At 35.6% G+C, this 20,966-nt stretch overlaps 2 protein-coding genes and 1 long non-coding RNA gene across 4 annotated transcripts; 1 reads left to right on the top strand and 2 right to left on the bottom strand.

The window, feature by feature from the left end:
- Nucleotides 1-389: 389 nt before the first annotated feature.
- On the bottom strand, nucleotides 390-20,394 carry LOC123867210 (lambda-crystallin homolog). Of its 2 annotated transcripts, XM_045909142.1 has the most exons (7): nucleotides 20,211-20,394; nucleotides 18,233-18,420; nucleotides 16,703-16,893; nucleotides 16,297-16,472; nucleotides 15,710-15,874; nucleotides 14,913-15,125; nucleotides 390-400 (listed from the first exon to the last, which is right to left on the bottom strand). In XM_045909142.1, the coding sequence occupies exons 1-6, from the start codon at nucleotides 20,252-20,254 to the stop codon at nucleotides 14,927-14,929; spliced, it is 963 nt and encodes a 320-aa protein (XP_045765098.1). In that variant the 5' UTR covers nucleotides 20,255-20,394; the 3' UTR covers nucleotides 390-400; nucleotides 14,913-14,926. The 2 variants fall into 2 exon arrangements, with proteins under 2 accessions (XP_045765098.1, XP_045765097.1); XM_045909141.1 differs by lacking the exon at nucleotides 390-400 and having other exon boundaries at nucleotides 14,390-15,125; nucleotides 20,211-20,393.
- Nucleotides 693-1,769, top strand: LOC123867212. Its single transcript, XR_006796364.1, has 2 exons — nucleotides 693-1,402; nucleotides 1,701-1,769. It is a non-coding gene; the product is annotated as an uncharacterized LOC123867212 (long non-coding RNA).
- Nucleotides 1,112-9,477, bottom strand: LOC123867208 (serine/threonine-protein kinase stk11). The gene is made up of 6 exons (XM_045909135.1): nucleotides 8,424-9,477; nucleotides 6,842-7,027; nucleotides 5,635-5,771; nucleotides 4,127-4,315; nucleotides 3,543-3,703; nucleotides 1,112-1,925 (listed from the first exon to the last, which is right to left on the bottom strand). The coding sequence occupies exons 1-6, from the start codon at nucleotides 8,967-8,969 to the stop codon at nucleotides 1,804-1,806; spliced, it is 1,341 nt and encodes a 446-aa protein (XP_045765091.1). The 5' UTR covers nucleotides 8,970-9,477; the 3' UTR covers nucleotides 1,112-1,803.
- Nucleotides 20,395-20,966: the final 572 nt, after the last annotated feature.

Below are 20,966 nucleotides of genomic sequence, written 5' to 3' on the forward strand. Positions count from 1 at the left end.
ATCTAACGATTAATTAATTATTACCTTAGCGGACGTCAATTTTACGACACGAAACGATGTATGTGTAATTTGAGAATATAGAAGTTAAGGCATTTCAAATTTACAAACCAATAATAAAGGTTAATTTTACGCAAACACGTTGGTCCTAGGATTTTGGCCCAAAGAACTTTTTTCTATATCAGACCTCACCGATATATTGCACATAAAACTTTCAATATACAAACATTTAACAAACATTGGTGTAACAACATTTCCATACAAGAGACGATTTAAATTAAATCATGTACTACATTCTAACGACAGAAGATAGACTGATAACGGGCCGTCATAGTTTGAAGCATGCTCATAGGCGTCGTTCTACGCGGAGTTGTATAAACAGCGCGCCAGTATTGTATGTAATCTGTGCCGCTACGCGTATGAGTGTCACGCACACAAGCATACGAATTTATCTCCACTTTTTAAAACACTAATGTATGAGTTTCGGGAGGACTTCGTCTGTGTTAGCGTTTGCTGGCGCGCGTGCGGTGTCTTTTTGGAGGGGGTTTTTTTTTTTGTTGTTAAAAGTGGCCAGTTTTTGTGTTTCACTGGTGTTTTTTGGTGCTGGAACCATGCTGGAACTGACTGAGAAGCGCTCTAAAGCGCCGCGCGTATGTCGGCGAGCGCCGGCACAGACGAAGTCCATACTTATTTAGTTTCCCTAACTTGTAAATAACTACAAACTTGACATTGGCTAGTCTTTGTAAAGCCAGACGAGAGAAAAAAAAGAATTTCGGGAGTTTTATAATATTTTTTCCTAAATACATAAAACGTCTGCAGCAGCGAGAACTGATAAATATTATGTATTTGGTACGAAAATTGATCGTTAGTTAGATGGGTCACGTGACACATCCGCACTTAATTCACTCAAGGCAACAAGGGTGCGAGAATAGTCAGCGCCCTCCATTACCCTCGCCTCATCTCCGATCCGCTCCATTCGGTGTCAGTTTGTCAGAGTCAAAGAAAATTAGGCGCGAACAATTAAATAAATAGAGAGTGGACAAAAGCCGGGTACACACGTGCAGTTAGAACTGACAGTTTTAACTGTTCAGTTACCTAATGATAATTTGATTATTTGTAAAGGTTCGTTGTCAATTAAATTGTTCAGTTCTCAGTTTAGCTTACACAATATGATTTAACTGAGCAGACCAACTGTTCAGTTATAACTGCGCGTGTGATCCGGCATAAAGTTGTCAGTTAAATTATTCAGTTCTCAGTTTTGCCTATGCACATCACGATACTGGACAGTCTTACTGTTCTCATAACTGTACGTGTGAAGCCGGCTTAAGCTTCTATAGCCTCTACTTGCATGACTCGCGCGAGGGACTTTGGTAGACATATTCGCGATTGTGTGGGTCCGGGGTGAGTCTGCGTCCTGAGTGAGATGAACGGCGCACTAAACAAATGTTCGACTAGTTTGAACTTGTTCGGAGTGCGAGCGCGCGCCCACTTCCCCACCTGTAGAGCGCACTATGACTTTGCTTAGACTCAAGACACTGTTAAAACGAGACAGCGCTATACTGCTGACATAAAATCGTCTCACTTTAACTGAAGTTTAAGTCTGAGTAAAATCAAAGTACGGTCTATAGATCTCAGCCTAAGGGCAAACAAGTACGACGCGTAAATCCGCTCCGCAATCCGCCATACGCGGTGCGCCGTCACAGAGGACGCAAACTGACATCACGATACATGAATCGACAGCGAGTGACAATGGAAAACAGCTCTTATGTACTTGCTCAATAAGGTCGATCGTTAGTTGTGCGACGATCACGTGAGACGACAAGACGGCAGCCGGCCGCAGGAGGAGTGCCAGCGCCGCTTGCACTGCGACGACTCGGCGTCCGACAGCTCCGCGGTGGATAACGTCCGGGAACCGCTATCACCCAGTTCTGTAACGTGAATAATATTATAATACTGAGAAATAGAATAACATGCGCGTATTGTTGCATTCAAATAAGATAAAATTGAAAACTGTAGAAGCTTGTAAGCTTTAGAACGAGTTTTCACAACTCGACAACGGTTAAAGATTTTGAGTGTCAGAGAAAAATAAGAATTAATCATTAAAATTTATAGTCATTAAACTAGTTCATCCATAGACCTTGCGTTGACCCCAAACGGAAACTTAATGAAATAAAAATAGGTAGCGCTACATAAACAACTTTAAAATAACGACTTTTAGACATCAGCTTGGTAGTTACGTACACTTTACTGTGTTGTTATGTGCAAACTCGTTCTATAGGGTCCTAATTTCAGCGGTCACAAACGGTTACAAGTACACAAAAACATTATAATATTCTATTACGTAAAAATTACTTTAATTTGGGTTACTAGAGGTGATTTGATGGAAATTGGAATCGTAGCTGTACGTTTAAAAGCAACTCGATTAGTGGTAAATTGGCAGAATGTTAGTGACATATTATTTTAATAATATGCGTTTTATTAATAAAGGACTTCGAAATGCGGTTGTGGGCACACGGATTTTTTGATTTCGTAAACACTTTCATGCTACGAACCTAACTCATAGAGCAAATACGAGCTCGAACTTGACCCACTTTGCGAAATTCACCGGACTCTGCAAATTATTATTTGATGAATGAACATTAATTGAGTTGTAGGATTAGTAGATATGGATTTTATATATTTGACAGACTCACTCATGAAGATTATATTCATTTTACTATAGAACATTCATGTATTTTTTAAAGTGCTTAAGCAAATATACAGGCTTGTTCTGTATAATTAATATTAGGATAGTTGTGAATATTTTTTACACACAACGACAGAGCCTTTATTAAATGATATTTTTATCATTTATTATTTTATGACGAATATTATATACAAATGATGGATGATTGAAAGTGATACCATATTATTTATTGATTCTATAAGATTATATAAAGACGGAGTTTCGAGTCGAGGGTCTATGCCGTCAGTGACGACGAAACACAGTGGAAGATTCATGTACTATGATCACAAGGATAAATAATATTTTAACATATTTAAAAATTTGACATAATTTATATTTGAACAAGGAAAATTTGCTCTGATAGGTAGTTATGAACTACTCAAGAATGTTCGAGATACTTCTGATTCGACTTCGGCTCCCAGTGAGTTAGGAGCGAGTCCAGATATGGAACAAACTGCTCCTGCTACTTACCGTGCCTCGCTCGATGAAGAAGTGAAGAATGACGGTGAAACTGGTAGCTCGTCCGAGCGCCGCAAGCGAGGGCCCAACAAGCGACTCGCCCGATAACAGCGAGGGCGAAAGGGAGATCGGCTACAGAACAGACTGCTCACTGCTATTTATCGTGCCGCAAATCTCGCTCGGTGAAGAAGTGGTCCGAGGAAGCGTAATATTGCTCAACGAGGTAGGGGATCACGGTGGAGCTGTGAAGCTCGTCCGAGCGGTCCGAGCGATGCGAGCGAGGGCCCACGAGCGTCTCGTCCGACTACAGCGGAGGCGAAAGCGAGACCGGCTGCGGAACAGACTGCTCAGTGCTACTTACCGTGCCGCAAGTCTCGCTCGGTGAAGAAGTGGTGCGCGGAGGCGTAATGTCGCTCCACGAGGTAAGGAATCACGGTGGAGCTGTGAAGCTCGTCCGAGCGCCGCGAGCGAGGGCCCACGAGCGTCTCACCCGACAACAGCGCCGGCCGGGATCGAACCCAGCTGCAAAACAAACATTTACTATAACCCCTCTCTCACAAACAACACTGTCACACTCATCTTTAAAACACTTATAGGAGCAAGAAAAAACTTGTTGCTGCTATAAACTGATATGATCAACCCATTGCATTACTGAGCACGGGTCTCTTCTCAGAGTGAGAAAGGTTTAGGCCATATAGGTACTGCCACGCTGGCCCAATGCGGATTAGTAGACTTCACACACCTTTGAGAACATGGAGAACTCTCAGGCACGATGTTTTCCTTCACCGTTAAAGCAAGTGATATTTAATTGCCTAAAACGCACACAACTGAAAAGTAAGAGGTGCTTGCCCGGGATCGAACGGCCGACTTCCGATTAGGGGATGGACGTTCTAACCACTAGGCTATCTCAGCTCTCAAACTAGTAGCAAAATGTCAAAAACTCACTCGTGCCGCCTAATCTCCTGTACAGAAGGTCGCTCATCGGGATTCCTTTTTAACATGTGTACCAAAAGGACTTGCAGTGTAGGCGCTAGGTTCTGCGGCGGCGGCGCGGGCTCCCCTCGCCCGATCGCTTCTAGCAACCGATAAACGTTGTCACCTTCGAAGGGGTACCGCCCTGTAGTCATATTGTATCTGCAAACAACACTAGCCTCTTTACATCCCTACTTCAATAAATACAAAAGTATATCTGTCTCTCTTTACATCACAAAAAAATATTTTTGTACAATGGTACGGAACCCTTCGTGTGCGAGTCCGACTCGTACTTGGTCGGTTTGCATCAAATTGGATATAACATTTTACCTATATACTGTACATTATTTATTATTTAAAACTGAGAATTGTTCAATGCCACAACACAAAAGTATTGTGAAATAAACGGAGGTTTTAATATAGCTTTGTATAGAGTATTGTATAAACTGACGTTCATACCAAGAATACATTAAAAAGATACCTACATTTACTTTCTGTGCAAGCACTGTAACATAAAGGAATTTTCCATTGTTACACGCGGATTTAGGTCAGTTTATTATGTTGACAAACTCTTATTTAAATCAGCAGTTTGTGACTCATTGCCAATAATAACCACATTGAATGAATACCAAGAGGTTTAAATATTAATTAAACAATTGAAACCTATTTCTTAATTAGCTAATCCATACGAAAATTTCATTAATATGCAAAAAAAAGCAATTTAAAAACCAAGCAACAAAACCTTGCAATGATGTTATTATGATTTATGGCAAATAAAGTAGATTATCTTAACGTTTATTAGACAATCAACTATTTATATGCACAAACATACTGGATGCAGCCATAACAACCCAAAATTTTTGATGAGGTTTGTTGCCTTTGCTCATCACTTGATGGCCAGTGTCTATGTTTGGTTTGACAGCTTAGTAGAATACAACTTCTGTTTGGAAAGGTCATTCTACCACTAACATGCAGTTAAGCAAGTATGTAGCAAAAAATGTGCCATACAAAATGATATAGTTATTTAACTGTCAATGCTAATCCCTGGAGTGTACCGGGGATTAGCATTGCCAGTGTGTCAAATAGTCTACGTGTTGATTATATGTTCAACATCAATAACGTTTCAAGTACACTCACTGCTATCAGGGTAAAATCAAGTTGCTTCAAAAACAAGTTTAGGCAATCGCAAGTCCAGCATATTTGTATTAAAAGAGGTCAGTACATTCTACACATTTAATCCAATAGATTGAACATGCATTTAGTTAAGAGGTTTGAATTTAGATAAGTTATTGTATGTGTGATTGACCTTTTTTGGCAAATTAAATACAGTGTGTACATTCAGGACCTCACTCGCCATGTGAGCTCATGTGAGGACTCTTCAGCTTTAAATTATGGACTAAATTGTATTTTGACATGACAGTTGACACCGAGCTAAAATGGCGCGTGAGATCTCAAAATGCATTATAAAATCCATAACTTACAATGTGACTCCACTACTCCATATATCAACTTTGATGCCCGAGAACTGTTCAGCTCCGTTGGCAATTTCTGGTGGTTGAAATGCTGGAGAGCCTTGTCCAGTGTAACAAGTGTCTTCAGGAGAAAACATGTCTAGTGCCTGGAATTTCATATTAAATTAAATTTCTTTTTTTTCATGCTCGAGAATTAGTCATAGTTTTGTGTAAACAAAACATTTTTCTGTTTCATTTACACTGCAAAAGATCAATCAACATTGAACTTTACTTTGACAAGAGTTATTCTTACTAAATATAATAGGAAACTGAATTAAACCTAATTCTGAACTAAAATTACAGCTCTAAATGTATTGCAACCACTTTCCCTCCCTAATGCTCCTGTAGAAAAGGATAACACTATATTTGGATCTGTCAATTTAGTTTGTATCTGTCAATTTAGTTTAGAGATCTTGATAGAGATTTTATGTAGAAGAGAATCAGCCACATTGTCTAATTAGTAATTACTAATGTGCCAATTCAACCCTGGGTCAAGAAACTTGAGATTTTACACATAAATTCAGTTCTCTTTATATAACAGAACAGAAATTCCAACAGGATTTTTAAAAACCTAAAGCCTTGGATTTTTTTTTATTTACCATACAATTGCAATGGCAACTTCATACAATAAATTATCCTCAAGGCTCTGCCCAGCTCTGTTATTATTTATTAAAATTATTCTAAGAGATAATATTAGTTATGAAATCTATTACTCAAAAAAAGGCCTTTGAAAAGTTTTTTTTTTTTATTTTGTTGTTTAGACCGCGTGTTTAGGTACTGTGTCAAGGTTTCTGTATTTCAACTTTTCGTGATCTCAAGGCATCAGTAACAAATTGCTAATAACTATTTAAATAACCAAGTTACCATAACTTACAGGATAATTTAGTAATATACTATTAATAACTTTTTAGTACTATCAAGCAATACATATATTATGTACAAAGTCCTGACTCACTCAGTAAGTCATCAATACACAGCCCAAAGCCTTGGCCCTAGAAAGCTGATTTTGCAGAGGTTCTATATATAATGTAGACATGGAATAAAGCCAGATTTTTCGAAATTCTCACAGGATAGATAATAAATAGGATTTATACTTTCGCCAAGCAAAGCTGTAGATGTTCCCTAGTTTAAAAGAAGTTTAATAATCAAGTTAGTATTAATTATGTGATATACTAACTTCAGCAACACCAAAATCGGTGATTTTCAGGGTTTGGTCCAAGGTTAGAAGCAAGTTTCCTGGTTTTATATCCTTGTGTACTACTCCCTGACCATGCAAATACTCTAAGCCGTCCAGCAGCTGTGTAAAGTATTCATGCGCCTGGCGCTGTGGGAACTTTTTACTAGGAGTTGACTCTAACATATCCTGAAAAAAAATATATATATATTTGTCACATTAGCTACAACACTCGTTTTTGGTATGGATATTTTACATAAAAGTAAATGACAGTATTATGATGTAGTAAATTTTGTTGTACACAATTTCTTTAACTAAACTAAAAGGTATTGTTATCTCTTTCATAATGCTCCATGTGGAAAAGAATAGCACTAAATTCAGACCTGTCAATTTAGTGTTTAAATGGTATTAGTCTAATGATTTTGTAAGTACAGCAGAACTAGCCAATGTAGCTAATTCTGTTGTATTAAATCTATACACTACACTAAATTGATAAATCTAGATTTAGATCAATTTAGTTTGAAGTTTCTGCAGGGAGCATTGTGAAAGAAAGCAATGCATTCAGAACTCTCATTCACCCAAATTAAGATTATGTACAACTTAATATGCCAAATTACAGAATGTCTTTCTAAAGCTAGGTCCCATATTAATAACATTATTCTAGATTCTAGTGTCATCTCTATCACTCATACCAATGTGATGCTTTGTCAGTCTCAACAACAGAGACAACAACACAAGACAAGACATGAAACAGTTATCTCTTTCTAAAGTTCGATATCCGTTATTTTCTGACGGATATAGTCATTTAATTACACTTAATTAATGTTAATACTGTAAATTAAGCCAAATTAATGCATCAGCACAACATTTTCTAAATCCTAAATTAAGATTTGATATAGAATGCAGGTAGAAAAACTAACTTTAAATGTATACATATATTACATATATATTTAAAAATAAACAACTAATTAATTTACATCATTTATCAGGGAATAATAATAATAATAATTGATGCAGGAAAATAACTGTAAACAATTTAAAATAAACAGGTCAGCTGAGATACTTAATAATAATTACAAAGTATCAATTTATTTATCATTCCAAGAGCACTTTACCAGGGTAATGTTGATGAGACATGTTTATTGCTGAATACTTTTAAGACAAATATATCAATAATGTATAATTATAATGGATGGATGCATGGAGCATTGCCTGATATAATTAAAAATAGGTTTAACAAAGAGAAATGAAGAAATAATATGACTGAAGGCCACAAATTATTATAATTATAGCAGAGAACATTGAGGGTCTGTTTCCCAACCTTCAGATAAACTGTATAGTAAATAAATTTGATTTTAAAAAGTTTTTGCATTGGGAATCTTTCAAAATGTCTATTTTATCTGTTAGATAAAGGGTTTATGGCAGTTGTGAAACAGGCTGAGTGATCTCGCAACAATTGTAATGTGGCTTGTAATTTGCTGTTCATATTTATAATTATTAGTTATCTATATTATTGATGTTATGCTTAGTGAATTAGGGAAACCCATTAATTCTACTGTAAGTTTGAAAATAATTAAATATTTACCTGAAGCACACCAACACAAAATTCCATAACTAAATACATTTTTTGTTTCTCATCATTATAGATAACGTCGACTAGTTCTATCACATTTCTATGTCTAAGTATTCGCAATAATTGTATCTCTCTCTGTACATTTTGTTCACCATTGGGTATTCTCCGTAGCTTCCGCTTCTTTAGTATCTTCACGGCGCGCCTGCACAGCGTCTCCGAGTCCAACATCTCTTTCACTTTGCCATAAGAGCCTTCCCCCAGGACATCGCCCATCACATACTTGCCTACCATTTTACATTTTTTCTTTTTGCTCCTATAAATTATATCTGCACTATCGACTCTATGAAAAAATAGATTAGTATGGTCTAAATTAAGATCTAAGTCTTCAATTTGATCATCGTCCAACCAAGTAACGGAGTGCCGTTCGAGATTGCCCTCCAATAAAAAGTTCTCTTCGCTCTCCTGCGATGCGATTATGTTCGACACTTCGAATTCCCCATTTTCTGCATCTGGAAGACTTTCACTACTGCTGATTTTCCTACACATTCTTGGATCCATTATCTATCAAAACAACACATTTGTAAAACTGTCCGTAAATCTATAACAACTACAAGGACTTCTGCCGTCACGTATAACTGTTTATAAAATAAATTTACATATCTTCTCAAAATATATTATATCTTTGCACGGTACACTAAAGATTTTCGTATAAAATTATATTTTTATGGCGTTTACTGAAGGTAAATAAAAAGAAACCACGAAAATTGAAACTTGAAACATCGCATCGCAATGAAATGAAATGAAATCGAAATAGGGATGCGAACGGAAACGATACGTCGATGCTTAGCAAACATCGATGTATTGTTCACATAGATAAATATCGATTAACTCATTGTTCTGATGGATCATGGATGATACATCGATGGCAAAGTGTCAAATATTGACATATTGTGTAGAAGATAAAACGTAGGTAGTGTATATCTGCTCTTTAAACATGCATCGTCTATTTCGACACGCGTCCAAGTTACTCTCGTTTGTTCACTCATATATGTTTCAGTTTTGGTTTAGTTTATTTATTTATTTATTTATTTATTTATTAGGACACCAGAAAGTTATAATATTAATACATTCTTAAATCTATACATACACACACACATAATTAAATATCTAACTTATTAATTAGGTGTCACAACTTGTGCCAAAAGAAATAAAAAATAATTATTATTAAACAATAAAAAAGTTTAAAATGTACAAAATTTATGCCTTAAAATAAAGTAAAATAAAAATACTAACTAGTTATTAATGAACAATTATTAATGGTGAAAATTGACTACAAGTATTAAGTAATGTGTAATAATAGTATGTAATATGAACCGATTTATGACCTTAACAATTCTATTATTTGTTTCTTGAATTTTGGTAGTGTGTTTTGGAAGATATCAACCTCTTTACTGATTGTGTTGTACGTTTTAGTTATTCTGGATATGGCGGAAAATTGTTTGAGGTTAGTTCTGGCTATGGGTTGGTGTAAAAGGCCGGTTGCGTGTCGGGGAATTCTGCGTGGGACTTTTAACTGGAAGGTTTGTAAAAGTGGTGGGCAATCAATTATACTTCTTAGAGTCTTATAAAGAAATGTCATGTCGAGGAGTTTTCTGCGGGTCACTAGGTTAGTCATTTTAAAATATTTCAGTTTGTCATTATAGTTAGGAAGTCGTTTGTGTAGTTTGCACGAATATGCTAGGTGTCTCAGAAATCTTTTTTGAACGCGTTCCATCCTCAACTGGTGAGTATTATAGTTAGGTGACCATACCACACTACAATATTCCAGAATGCTTCGGATATAAGTATTGTAAATTTTTATCTTTGTGCTTGGCTTGAATATCTTACTATTCCGAATTAAAAATCCCAACATTTTTGACGCTTTAGTGACGACATTCTCAATTTGCGGAATAAATGTTAGTTTGCTATCAAATATTATACCAAGATCTCTTAATTCTGATAATTCATTAAGGACTGTGCCGTTAATTTGATATTGAGATTGAATAATGTTTCGGTTTCGTGTAAATATTATAGAATTACATTTTTTAGCGTTTAAAGTCATGTTATTAATAATGCACCAATTTGTAACAGCATTTAAATCATCTTGGAGTAAAGTGCTATCTGTTAAGCTTCTAACAGTTTTAGCCAATTTAAGATCGTCTGCAAAAAGATAGGCACTACTATGGTTAATGCAAGCTATGATGTCATTAATAAATAAATTAAATAACCAGGGCCCAAGATGTGATCCTTGGGGAACTCCAGAAGTTGCTGTGTAACTGTCAGAATTAAATCCTTTTACTACTACATATTGAGTTCTGTCTTGTAAATATGACCTAAACCAATCTAGGATGGAGCCGCTTATCCCATAGACAGCTAATTTCTTAAGAAGTACCGTGTGACATACTTTGTCAAATGCTTTTGCAAAATCCATGTAAACAGCATCAACTTGGTTACCAGCGTCTACAGCATTGACTAGTTCGTTATGGTAAGTGACTAAATTTGTACTAGTGGATCTTGAGGTAATGAAGCCGTGTTGTTGCTCGATGAAGATATGTTTTGTATGATATTTTAAAACAGGGTAAATCATAGCCTCAAATATTTTAGCAAAAACCGACAAAATAGAAATTGGTCTGTAATTACTTATATCTTCAATGTTGCCACTTTTATATATAGGTATTACTTTAGCGGTCTTCCAAGCTGTGGGAAATATTCCACTAGATAATGATTTGTTAATTATAAGGAATAACGGTAGACTCAAGGATGATGAGCACTTTGAAACGAAATATGGTGGAATTCCATCTGGCCCCGGACCTTTACTAATATCAAGCTTTTTTAAATGCTTAAGAACAGTATTCTGTGAGATGTGAATATCAGATAAGATGTTTGTGTAATCAATGTCAGATGTATGGTAATCGTTTGATGTGGAATAAGAGAAGGTCGAAGAGAAAAATGACGCGAATAAATTACATATATCTGATCCATCAGATGCGTTTGTGCCATTTAAGGACATTATTTGAGGAAACTGAACAGTTTTTGAACGTTTGTTTTTCAGATAAGCCCAGAAATATTTTGGATTGTTGCTGATATTTATTTCAATTTTTTTAATATAGTTATGGTAGCAATTGGAAGTTAATGTTTTGCATCTTTTATTTAGTATTCGTAAGGATATTTCGTCTAATGGATTTTTATAAATTCTATATCTATGAAGGATTTTATTTTTCTCTTTTATCATTTTAATTAAAGATCTGTTAAACCATGGAGGATATTTTCCTTTATTCACTTTAGTTTTGGGTACATGTGTGCTAATAACATTATTTAATATGTCATGGAAAACCGTAACTGAGTCATTTACAGTATCGCATTTATTTAGTTTACTAAACCAATTTATACTATCTAAATCCGCAGTGATAACATTATAATCTGCTTTGTAAAAGTTATGCCTTATAGCTTCATTATTAATTTTAAGGGATTTTTTTCCAGTGAAAGTTAATGATATATCTATAGGTATATGTAAGGGATCGGTACTGACGAATTCATTTGTGGCTGCTGTTACACTAGTATTTGTTATATTAGTTAAAACCAAGTCCAAAACTTTGTTTTTGTTGTTAGATACATTATTATACTGATTGAGATTGTTAAGGGCAATAAAATCAATAAGTATTTGACCAAATGGAGAGTTATTTTGTAGTGTAGGTGAGTAGTAATCTGCGTAGATATTTGACCATCCAATGCTACTCATATTGAAATCACCTACTAGGCATATATTTTCCATACTATCGGAAACCCTGTTAAAGTTATCTAGAAAGTGCTCAAGGATATCACGTTTATGAGGAGGGGGAAGATAAACAGCACAAAAAGTTACAGAGATTTTGTTAGAGATTTCAACTTTGATATAAAGATCTTCACAAAGACTTTCAGTGGCAGTAAGCCGAGATGAGTTAAATTTATTTGAAACTGCAATAAGTACTCCTCCTCCTTCTTTATTTGGATGAAAACCTGTACTTTCACGATCCCTTCTGTAAACAGTAAATCGCTTATCAAAAAGTTCACTGTCGTTTATGTTATTATTTAACCAGGTTTCCGTTAGTATGACAATGTCATAATCAGAACTTGTTACACTACACAAAAAGTCGTGAGTTTTGGTCCTGAGACCTCTTACATTTTGATAATAATAGTTTATATTATTAGTTTATTCATATAACTACCTACCTACTTAAACACAGTCAAGAATAGATTGATATATTATTGTTACGTCTTAGGTATACTAGCTACATAACTAGCAGTACCTATTTTGTATTGCATACGTCCTATCTATTATGTTCCAAGTTTATTAAAATATCTCTAACCACGTTTATAGTTTTAAATCGTGTAATGCTAATGCATGAGATAATTAGATAAATCATGGGCAATACTCGTGAAAACAATGTATCGTTTTATTAACGATGTTTTTTAGCATCGATGTTTTAAAGAACTATGTGCATGATGCATCCCTAATCCACAGAATAAAATACAAATCACAGATAAGTAAAATTTTAAAGGTGCATTTAAAAATATTCAAAGGACTTCGTCTGTGGTGGCGTTAGCTGGCGCGCGTGTTATGCCTATTTGGAGTGTTTTTTGTTAGAAGTGGCCGGTTTTTGTGTTCTGCTGGTGTTTATTGGTGGTGGAACTGACTGGGAAGCGCTCTAAAGGGGCGCCGCGTGTATGTCGGCGGGCGCTGGCACAAACGGAGTCCATACTTATACATATAGTTTCCCTAACTTGTAAATAACTACAAACTTGACATTGGCTAATCAGTGTAAAGCCAGACGAGAGAGAGAGAAAAAATATTCAAAGATTCATGACTTTTGTGCATAGATTTATAGCTTCTGTGCTTCTTCTAGCTATGCAACCATGGATGTAGGAAATAATAGTTCTTATTGCAACTCTTCTACCTAGGTGCCTACCTACCTAATCCTATAGTCCGACAAGGGTCTCTTGGCACTTGAGTGACATTGACGGGGGGAGCTGCAGTTGTAGCACAAAGGCTGCCAGCAAATAAAGTTTTAGGCAAAAGTGAATATCTTGAAAATGTCAATGGTGAAAATCGAGTAAGTTTCATCAAATTTTAGCTGAAAGAGAAATTAGGAAAGCCGTTTCTGCTTTTACATCGAAAAAAAATCATAAAACTATTGATAGGCTAGGAACTTACAACCTAACTACCATGTTTACCTACTATTTTTACCTGTTGCTAAATATAGTATAGCTATATTTAGCAATAGATGCAGACACATTTATGCTGTACTAGAGGATACCCGCGACTTCGTCCGCGTGGATTTAGATTTTTATAGGTCCCGTGGGAACTGTTTGATTTTCCGGGATAAAAAGTAGCCTATGTCCGTCCCCGGGATATAAGCTAACCCTGTACCAAATTTTGTCAGAATCGGTTACACTGTTGGGCCGTGAAAAGGTAGCAGACAGACAGACAGACACACTTTCGCATTTATAATATTAGTATGGATTAATTATCAGAATATATCACAAAGTTATGTTTATTATGGAATGACACTAATATTTAAAAAAACAGTGAAACTTAGTTTTTTTACTTAGCAACACCACATACAAGATAGTGGGGTTAGTTCCAATTTTGGCCACGCGCCAAGAGAGCTACTTACCTACATATTGTAGGTATCTAAATGGTATCTAGGTAATCTAGTCTAGGTACTTTATGAGCTCAGACTAAGTATATATAAGTCACTGCCTGTCACACTCATGACTCATACGCTCACTATAAATCTATGATCGAAGTTTATGAGCGTATGAGTGTGACAGGTAGTTACACATCCTTCATAAGAGTTACACCAACTTAAAATGACAAAGGTCACAAAGTGTCAGTCATGGACGTATTATAGTGTCAGTGGTAGTACCTACTACCTAATAAAAATAAAATAAAACCATAAACCAGTACTCAAACGGCCTTTTTACTTACGCCAACAGATCTTTTTATTCAAATATTTTTTATTCATATTTTTGTTCCAAGAAAATATAAATTACCTATTATAGGTTCAGCAAGATATTATAAAGGTAAGTAGATAACTTAACATTTCATTAAATAACATAAATAAAAGTATGTATATTTAACAGTTAATTTAAAAAATATGATACAAAATTATATTATGAATAGGTAGTTAATAATATTTTTTTATACTACTGGTACTACAATGGTTACCACCCATTGAATTAAATAAGACGTGATTTAACACCGTGTAATAAAATTTCTCCAAGATAAACTTACTAACTAGATAGTAGATACCTTGGTAGTACCTATATTCTACGCTCACTGACGGTTCCGTATTTTTAACCCCCGAGCGATGTGTTCTGTATTTTGAATTTTAAAGGTATTTTTTAGTTTTTCACGGTCTTAAAACGTAGGTAGGCAGGTAGTCAGTGTAGGCAGTAGGGACCTTTCGAGTTTAAATTCACAAAGTTGGACTAGACTAATATTTAGCCTTCATTTCTTTCTTGAGGATTGAGAGTCGCGTGAGGCAGGCGTCGCGCCAGGCCCGACGTTTTTGCAGCTGATCCAGCGGCACCATCTCATTCAGTTGTTGGCACACCGTGTCTGCGCTTTTAGATGTGGTCATGCGAGGATTTTTGCCGAATTTTTCACTCACGTTGTATATGGTATCTCCATACCTATAAACAAACAATTAAGTAAAAAATTATTTAGAAACAGTAACTGTAGGTATCATAGGTATCATATTTATTTCGTTTGTCGTGGAAACACCGGAACTGTGGAATCTTATTGCTAAAACATTCTTACGAATCATTGCATCGCATTTAATTGACACATCTGGTAACAGAAGGGCTGACAAATTTTTCGCGCAAAGGCAAATCAGCCTAGCTGTTTATCATAGAAATAACCGGTGCTTTTGGTGCCATTCCACGAGTGATTAGCTATATATACCATGGTCTACCTTACTTGTTATCACAGTAAAATAAAAAACCATGAAAACAAAAACAAATTGCAGCAGCAGGCATGCAGACAAACGATAAAATAAAAAAAAAACATATTTAAATACCTAATTAAATGTATCATCGTTAGGTGATATTCTTATTTTTACTGCCTCGATCACAGAACAAGGAATGTTATTACGTCTTGACAGTCAAGATTTTGTACTAGCATACCTATTATGTAGTTTCATTTTAATTATACCCACGGGTCTCGATTTTTAACCCTTATGCTTATTCAGTAAAGAAGTCACACAGAAACCCTTTACCTTTCGATATAGCTTTTCATGCCTTCAGCGTTCAAATGCGCGGTTTCTAGCGAGCCAAGGAACGCATACCGCATCCCCAAGCCTTCAGACATAACTTTGTCCACATCTTTCACGTCGACGATGCCATCATCCACGAGACGCCATACTTCGTTCAGAATTGCGTACCTGTAGGTGTCAAGTTAGAATTTCTTGATAAGTAAATCATTCAATGACTTACAGATCTGAAATATTATGTTTGGTACTACTACAAGAAAATACACAGTTGCTTGATGGGAAATGGAAAGAGCTGTTAAATGTTCGGTGTAGATAGATAACTCTGTGAAATAACGAATGAGAAGATCCCTAGAAAATATTGGTCTGTCTGTTGGTTACCTTTTCACAGCTCAACCGCTGAACCGATCTTCACAAAATTTGACATAGAGATAGCTTGCATGCTGGAAAGTGGGAACAGATGTGGGATACTTTTTATCTCAGAAAATCAAAGAGTGTTTACAGGATTTTCAAAAAACTAAATCCACTAGGACGAAGTCGTAGACATCGGCTAGGTGATAGGTATTATAATAGGTTTACTAAGTTGATTAATTTACTGAATGCGATTGAGCACGAAGCCGTCGATCTCTCTCGATAGTGAAACCGGTTCCTGTCCGATCTCTAGCATGATTTCTCTTGTCTTCTTGGCTACTTCTGGTTTCGTCCATGGGGCTGGTACTATTTCCACTAATGGCACGTAATAAGGAGGATTGACTGGATGTGAAACGACAACCTAAAAATAATATGATTTATTTGAAAGTTCAACAGGTAAAAAAATGTAGAGGTAGAAAACGGGCGATCTATCTATCTATCTCCAATTATTTACTTAAAAAGTTATACTTTAGGGCTTTGGGCACGGATTGCAAGATGCTTAGGTATATTATGTAATGCTCGAATTTCTTTCATTTTATTTACTTTTAATGTGATAGTTACCTAATACAAAATAGTTATCTAGGTACCTACCTGTGCTTTATGCTTTAATCCGTCTGAAAATAAGGATGGTAATGTAGTAGAAGTCGAGCTGGAAAGTATGGTGTTATCGCCTACGACTTTATCTAAATCTTGGAATACTTTCTTCTTTAACTCAAGATTCTCTGGTACACATTCTTGGACAAAAATTGCGTCCTTTACTGCCGTTGCCAAATCTGTCGTTCCTGCAATTTGAGAATGAATAATGCGTGATGCTGAATCTTAGACAATTCGTAGTATGGCCTTCGATTAACTTCTTCATATAATGACCTTAACCTTGCGATTACGTTCTTATGTCACCCTTCACCGCGTCATGTTTCTTAACTAGCTTATGCCTGCGACCTCGTCCGCATCCGACTACACAGATTTCAAACCCCTATTTTACCCTCTTAGGGGTTGAATACGGATGTTTACGCCATAATAGCTATCTGCATGCCTTTCTGCCCGATCCGTCCAGTAGTTTGAGCTATGCGTTGATAGATCAGTGAGTCAGTCAGTCAGCTTTTCCTTTTATATATTTAGACTTAACCATCTCAGCACTATTCAATTACATATTACCAGTTTAAGGCACACATTTTGGTAATGGTATACCTTACTACCTACAATATAAGTGGTCTAATAATTACTAATCTAATTTGTCGGCGTCAAACGAAAGCGAAACCTTATTAATTGTAAGATCAAAGATCTTGTATCTACTTACTAACCAGTACCTACTTATCTAATTTCAATTAGGTAGGTCAGTTGCCTAACTATCTCAAAACTTATTTTGGCAGTAAAGCTACAAGGTTCCAGATACTATAGTAATCATCGATGTAGTAATTTATTAGATAGTGAGTGTTCACAAGGAATAGTAAGCTTAATCTGCTGTGATCGGCTAGAACTAGATTTATCTAGTTAGATAGATTTATCTAGCTAATCATACAGATTTATCTGGTTTGTGATCCGCTCTAGAACTAGATAAATCTGTAGGTATGATTTATATGATCCCAGTTGCAGCAAAATTCAATGCATTTTCTGAATACATACCTACTTACATATTTATTTAGCGAATAAATCTAAATAAGTACATACTTACATTATAAAAATAAAAGACCTGACTCACTCACTGACTCATCAATGCCCAGCCCAAACCCTTGGACTTAGAAAGCCGAAATTGTGCACAAGGGATCCCATGTAGACAAGGAAATTCCCACAAGGGCGAAGCCGCGGGCGGTCGCTATCAGGCGTTGCTCTGTTTAATTTACAAGCCGGGTATCACCTGATTCTACCCAATTAGTGATAACACAAAAATTAAAAAACCCCCGACACAAAAACCTCTATAAGAAAACTAGAAAAGAGCTGATAATTTTCAAACGGCTGAACCGATTTTCTTCGATTATAGCTAAGAACACTCTCGATCAAGCCACCTTTCAAACAAAAAAATGCCCCACACAGATACACAGACACACAGATGCACAGATACACACGTCAAACTTATAACACCCATCTTTTTGGGTCGGGGGTTAAAAATCACGACATACCCACCTTTAATGCACTGAATCTGCTCATCTGCATTAAGTTTGCCACGCAGCAGGTCATCCTTCTCCAACGTTTTCAGCTGCACTTTGATGTCTTCAAGTGCGTCCGTGACTTGCTTAGGTACGATGTCAAAAATCGTCACCTGGTAACCAACTGAGGCGAAAAGCATCGCCCAGGATCTACCGATCAAACCACTAAAAAAAAAACACAAAAAGAAAGATTAGACGTGTCGAACTCGCACACGAAGAGTTCCGTACCATGACACAAGGTATGAAAAAACCACTTTTTAATTTTCATGGCGGCTATTTTTAACCTCCGACCCAAAAAGAGGGGTGTTATAAGTTTGACGTGTGTATCTGTGTAGGTATCTGTCTGTGGCATCGTAGCTCTTAAACGAATGGACCGATTTTAATTTAGTTTTTTTTGTTTGAAAGGTGGCTTGATCGAGTGTTCTTAGCTATTTATTATAATCCAAGAAAATCGGTTCAGCTGTTTGAAAGTTAACAGCTCTTTCTAGTTACTGTAACATTCACTTGTCAGGGGTGTTATGAATTTTAATTTATACTTGTATGCATCTTTACGCTGACTTGTGTTTATGAAATTTTTATTACGTATTTGTTGTTATAGCGGCAATAGAAATAAACATTTTGTGAAATTAGGTAGGGACTTGCGGGAAGATTACCGATATTTCTAAGTAAGATCAACTTAAAATCGGTAAAGCGTGAGGCATAATATTGCATCGCATATAGGTACATAGCGGACTACCTAGTAGGTATTGTTTTGGTTAAGCAGTTTGTTTCATCATGGAAAAAGTGATAATATGCAGTTCAAGTAAACATTTGATAAACACGATAAACGTTCAAGTAACCGATACGTCTTAAAAATATATCATTTGTAAATTAACTTTATGTAAATATACATTATGACTGATATAAGACTGATATCTACAAAAAGAATGTTTAATTACGATCTACTTATCGTAAATAATAAACATTTTTAACAAAAGTAAAAAAAAAATAAGTACCTACTATATACCTACCTACAAAATATTTTGATATATGAACCGGTAAGTATAGATTTATTTAGTGCTTATTGTTTTCTGTTTTAATAACCTTTCAGAGAGAGATAGGTACTTAGTTATAACACTGCTTTAGATAAATCAAGTTGTAATCACAAAACAAACTACCAAGATAAGCGTAATAATGGAATAGGTACAGAAAACAATTGCAAAATGGTTCAGTCAAATGAATTAATATTTCCATAAAAGTACGCCGCATTCAAAATTAACGATGTTGTAGGTAAAGTTTACAGGGTAGGTACACATTTTAGCTAAATAGTTACATATAATAATTAAGTATATTGATTCTAGATCTAGAATAAATTCTAGCACATAACTACTTAGGTAGATATTTTAATGCTGCAGTTAAAATCATCTTCGACTTCAACCGTGATCTCTTTAACATTAATAAGTTTATTTGACGGCAATAAAACTACTGACTTGACTAGGTAGATACCTACATAGCAACGTATTTCGAGAAGCCTTGGCAATTCTCATTTTTTTCCTCTTGAGAGAAGATACCTATCTATTTAAATATAAATAAGGAAAATATAGGTAACTAAAACATTGGATGCCTGCTAACCTAGATAAATCTCGTTTTGAATATTATAGTTCTTTGATAGGTAGAACGAAAACACAAGTCTCGTTGATATAAACATTTATAATCCATACTAATATCATAAATGCGAAAGTAGGTAGGTATGCAGTGTCTGTCTGCCATTCATTAAACTGATTTTGACGAAATTTGAGAGAGGTAGCGTAAATCCCGGGGAAGGAAATAGGCTACTTTTGGTCCCGAAAAATCAAAAAGTCTCCACGGGATTTTCAAAAATCCAATTTGCATATGGACCTAGTTGCGGTCATCATGTAGTAATATCTAGGTATCTATATGACGTATCATAATAATTAATTATGTTTTAAACTTACCTGCCCACTATCCCAACTTTTTCAGATTTAAACTTTGCCGCCATATTTTGTTAGATATATTGTATACTTTGTGCAGATATATATTTTACAAATTAACTAATAACAACACAATATCCTTCACGCGCGTCAACCGAGCGAATGGCGTCTCCACTCTCCGTGCGTCCGTGGAGCAATCCTACATAATATAAACTCGTTATTATCAATTTACTCTCCATCAGCAATACATAACTGCACAAAAATTTAATAATTGGTACAAATAGGTATACAACAACAGAATAATTGATAAGAATATCTTAGTCCATAGCTATTTAAATAGGTAATTATTAGTAACTACTTACCATAATGGCGATTTTTTAATTCCGTCAAATGTTGATTCCTATTTACATTTAATAAATCCATTGACATAATATAAATCACACTCTGTTACTTATGTCTTTCTTTTAAATTTGGAAAATAATAGGAATTAAACTACTTATTACGGAATAAATTAAGTGATACCTAATATCACTTTCAACGGTCAAGGAAAACGTCTTGAGAAAACAAATTCCTGAAAGGCCGGCATCGCATTGGTTCCTCTGGTGCTGCAAAATATGTTCATGGGCGGTCCACCTGCTCCTTTGCTCGCTATTTTTATTTTAAAAAAAAAAACCTGTACGTCTGAGAACTCTTCAATGCCAGGCCCACTTGGTTAGCCGGGTGGACTTAGGCCTAAATCCCTTCATTCTGCGAAGAAACCTGTGATCAGTAGTGGGTATT

Source organism: Maniola jurtina, chromosome 7 (assembly GCF_905333055.1).
Source record: "Maniola jurtina chromosome 7, ilManJurt1.1, whole genome shotgun sequence".
NCBI classification, from domain to species: Eukaryota; Metazoa; Arthropoda; class Insecta; order Lepidoptera; family Nymphalidae; genus Maniola; species Maniola jurtina.

Coding starts and splice junctions, on each gene's coding strand:
- LOC123867208 (XM_045909135.1), bottom strand. CDS start 8,969: ATGGATCCAAGAATGTGTAGGAAAATCAGCAGTAGTGAAAGTCTTCCA. Junction 5,772..6,841: donor CCGATTTTGGTGTTGCTGAA/GTTAGTATATCA, acceptor ATGAAATTCCAG/GCACTAGACATGTTTTCTCC. Junction 4,316..5,634: donor TGGAGTAGTGGAGTCACATT/GTAAGTTATGGA, acceptor TGTTGTTTGCAG/ATACAATATGACTACAGGGC.
- LOC123867210 (XM_045909142.1), bottom strand. CDS start 20,254: ATGGCGGCAAAGTTTAAATCTGAAAAAGTTGGGATAGTGGGCAG. Junction 18,421..20,210: donor AAAGTTGGGATAGTGGGCAG/GTAAGTTTAAAA, acceptor TTTTTTTTTTAG/TGGTTTGATCGGTAGATCCT. Junction 16,473..16,702: donor GATTAAAGCATAAAGCACAG/GTAGGTACCTAG, acceptor TATTATTTTTAG/GTTGTCGTTTCACATCCAGT.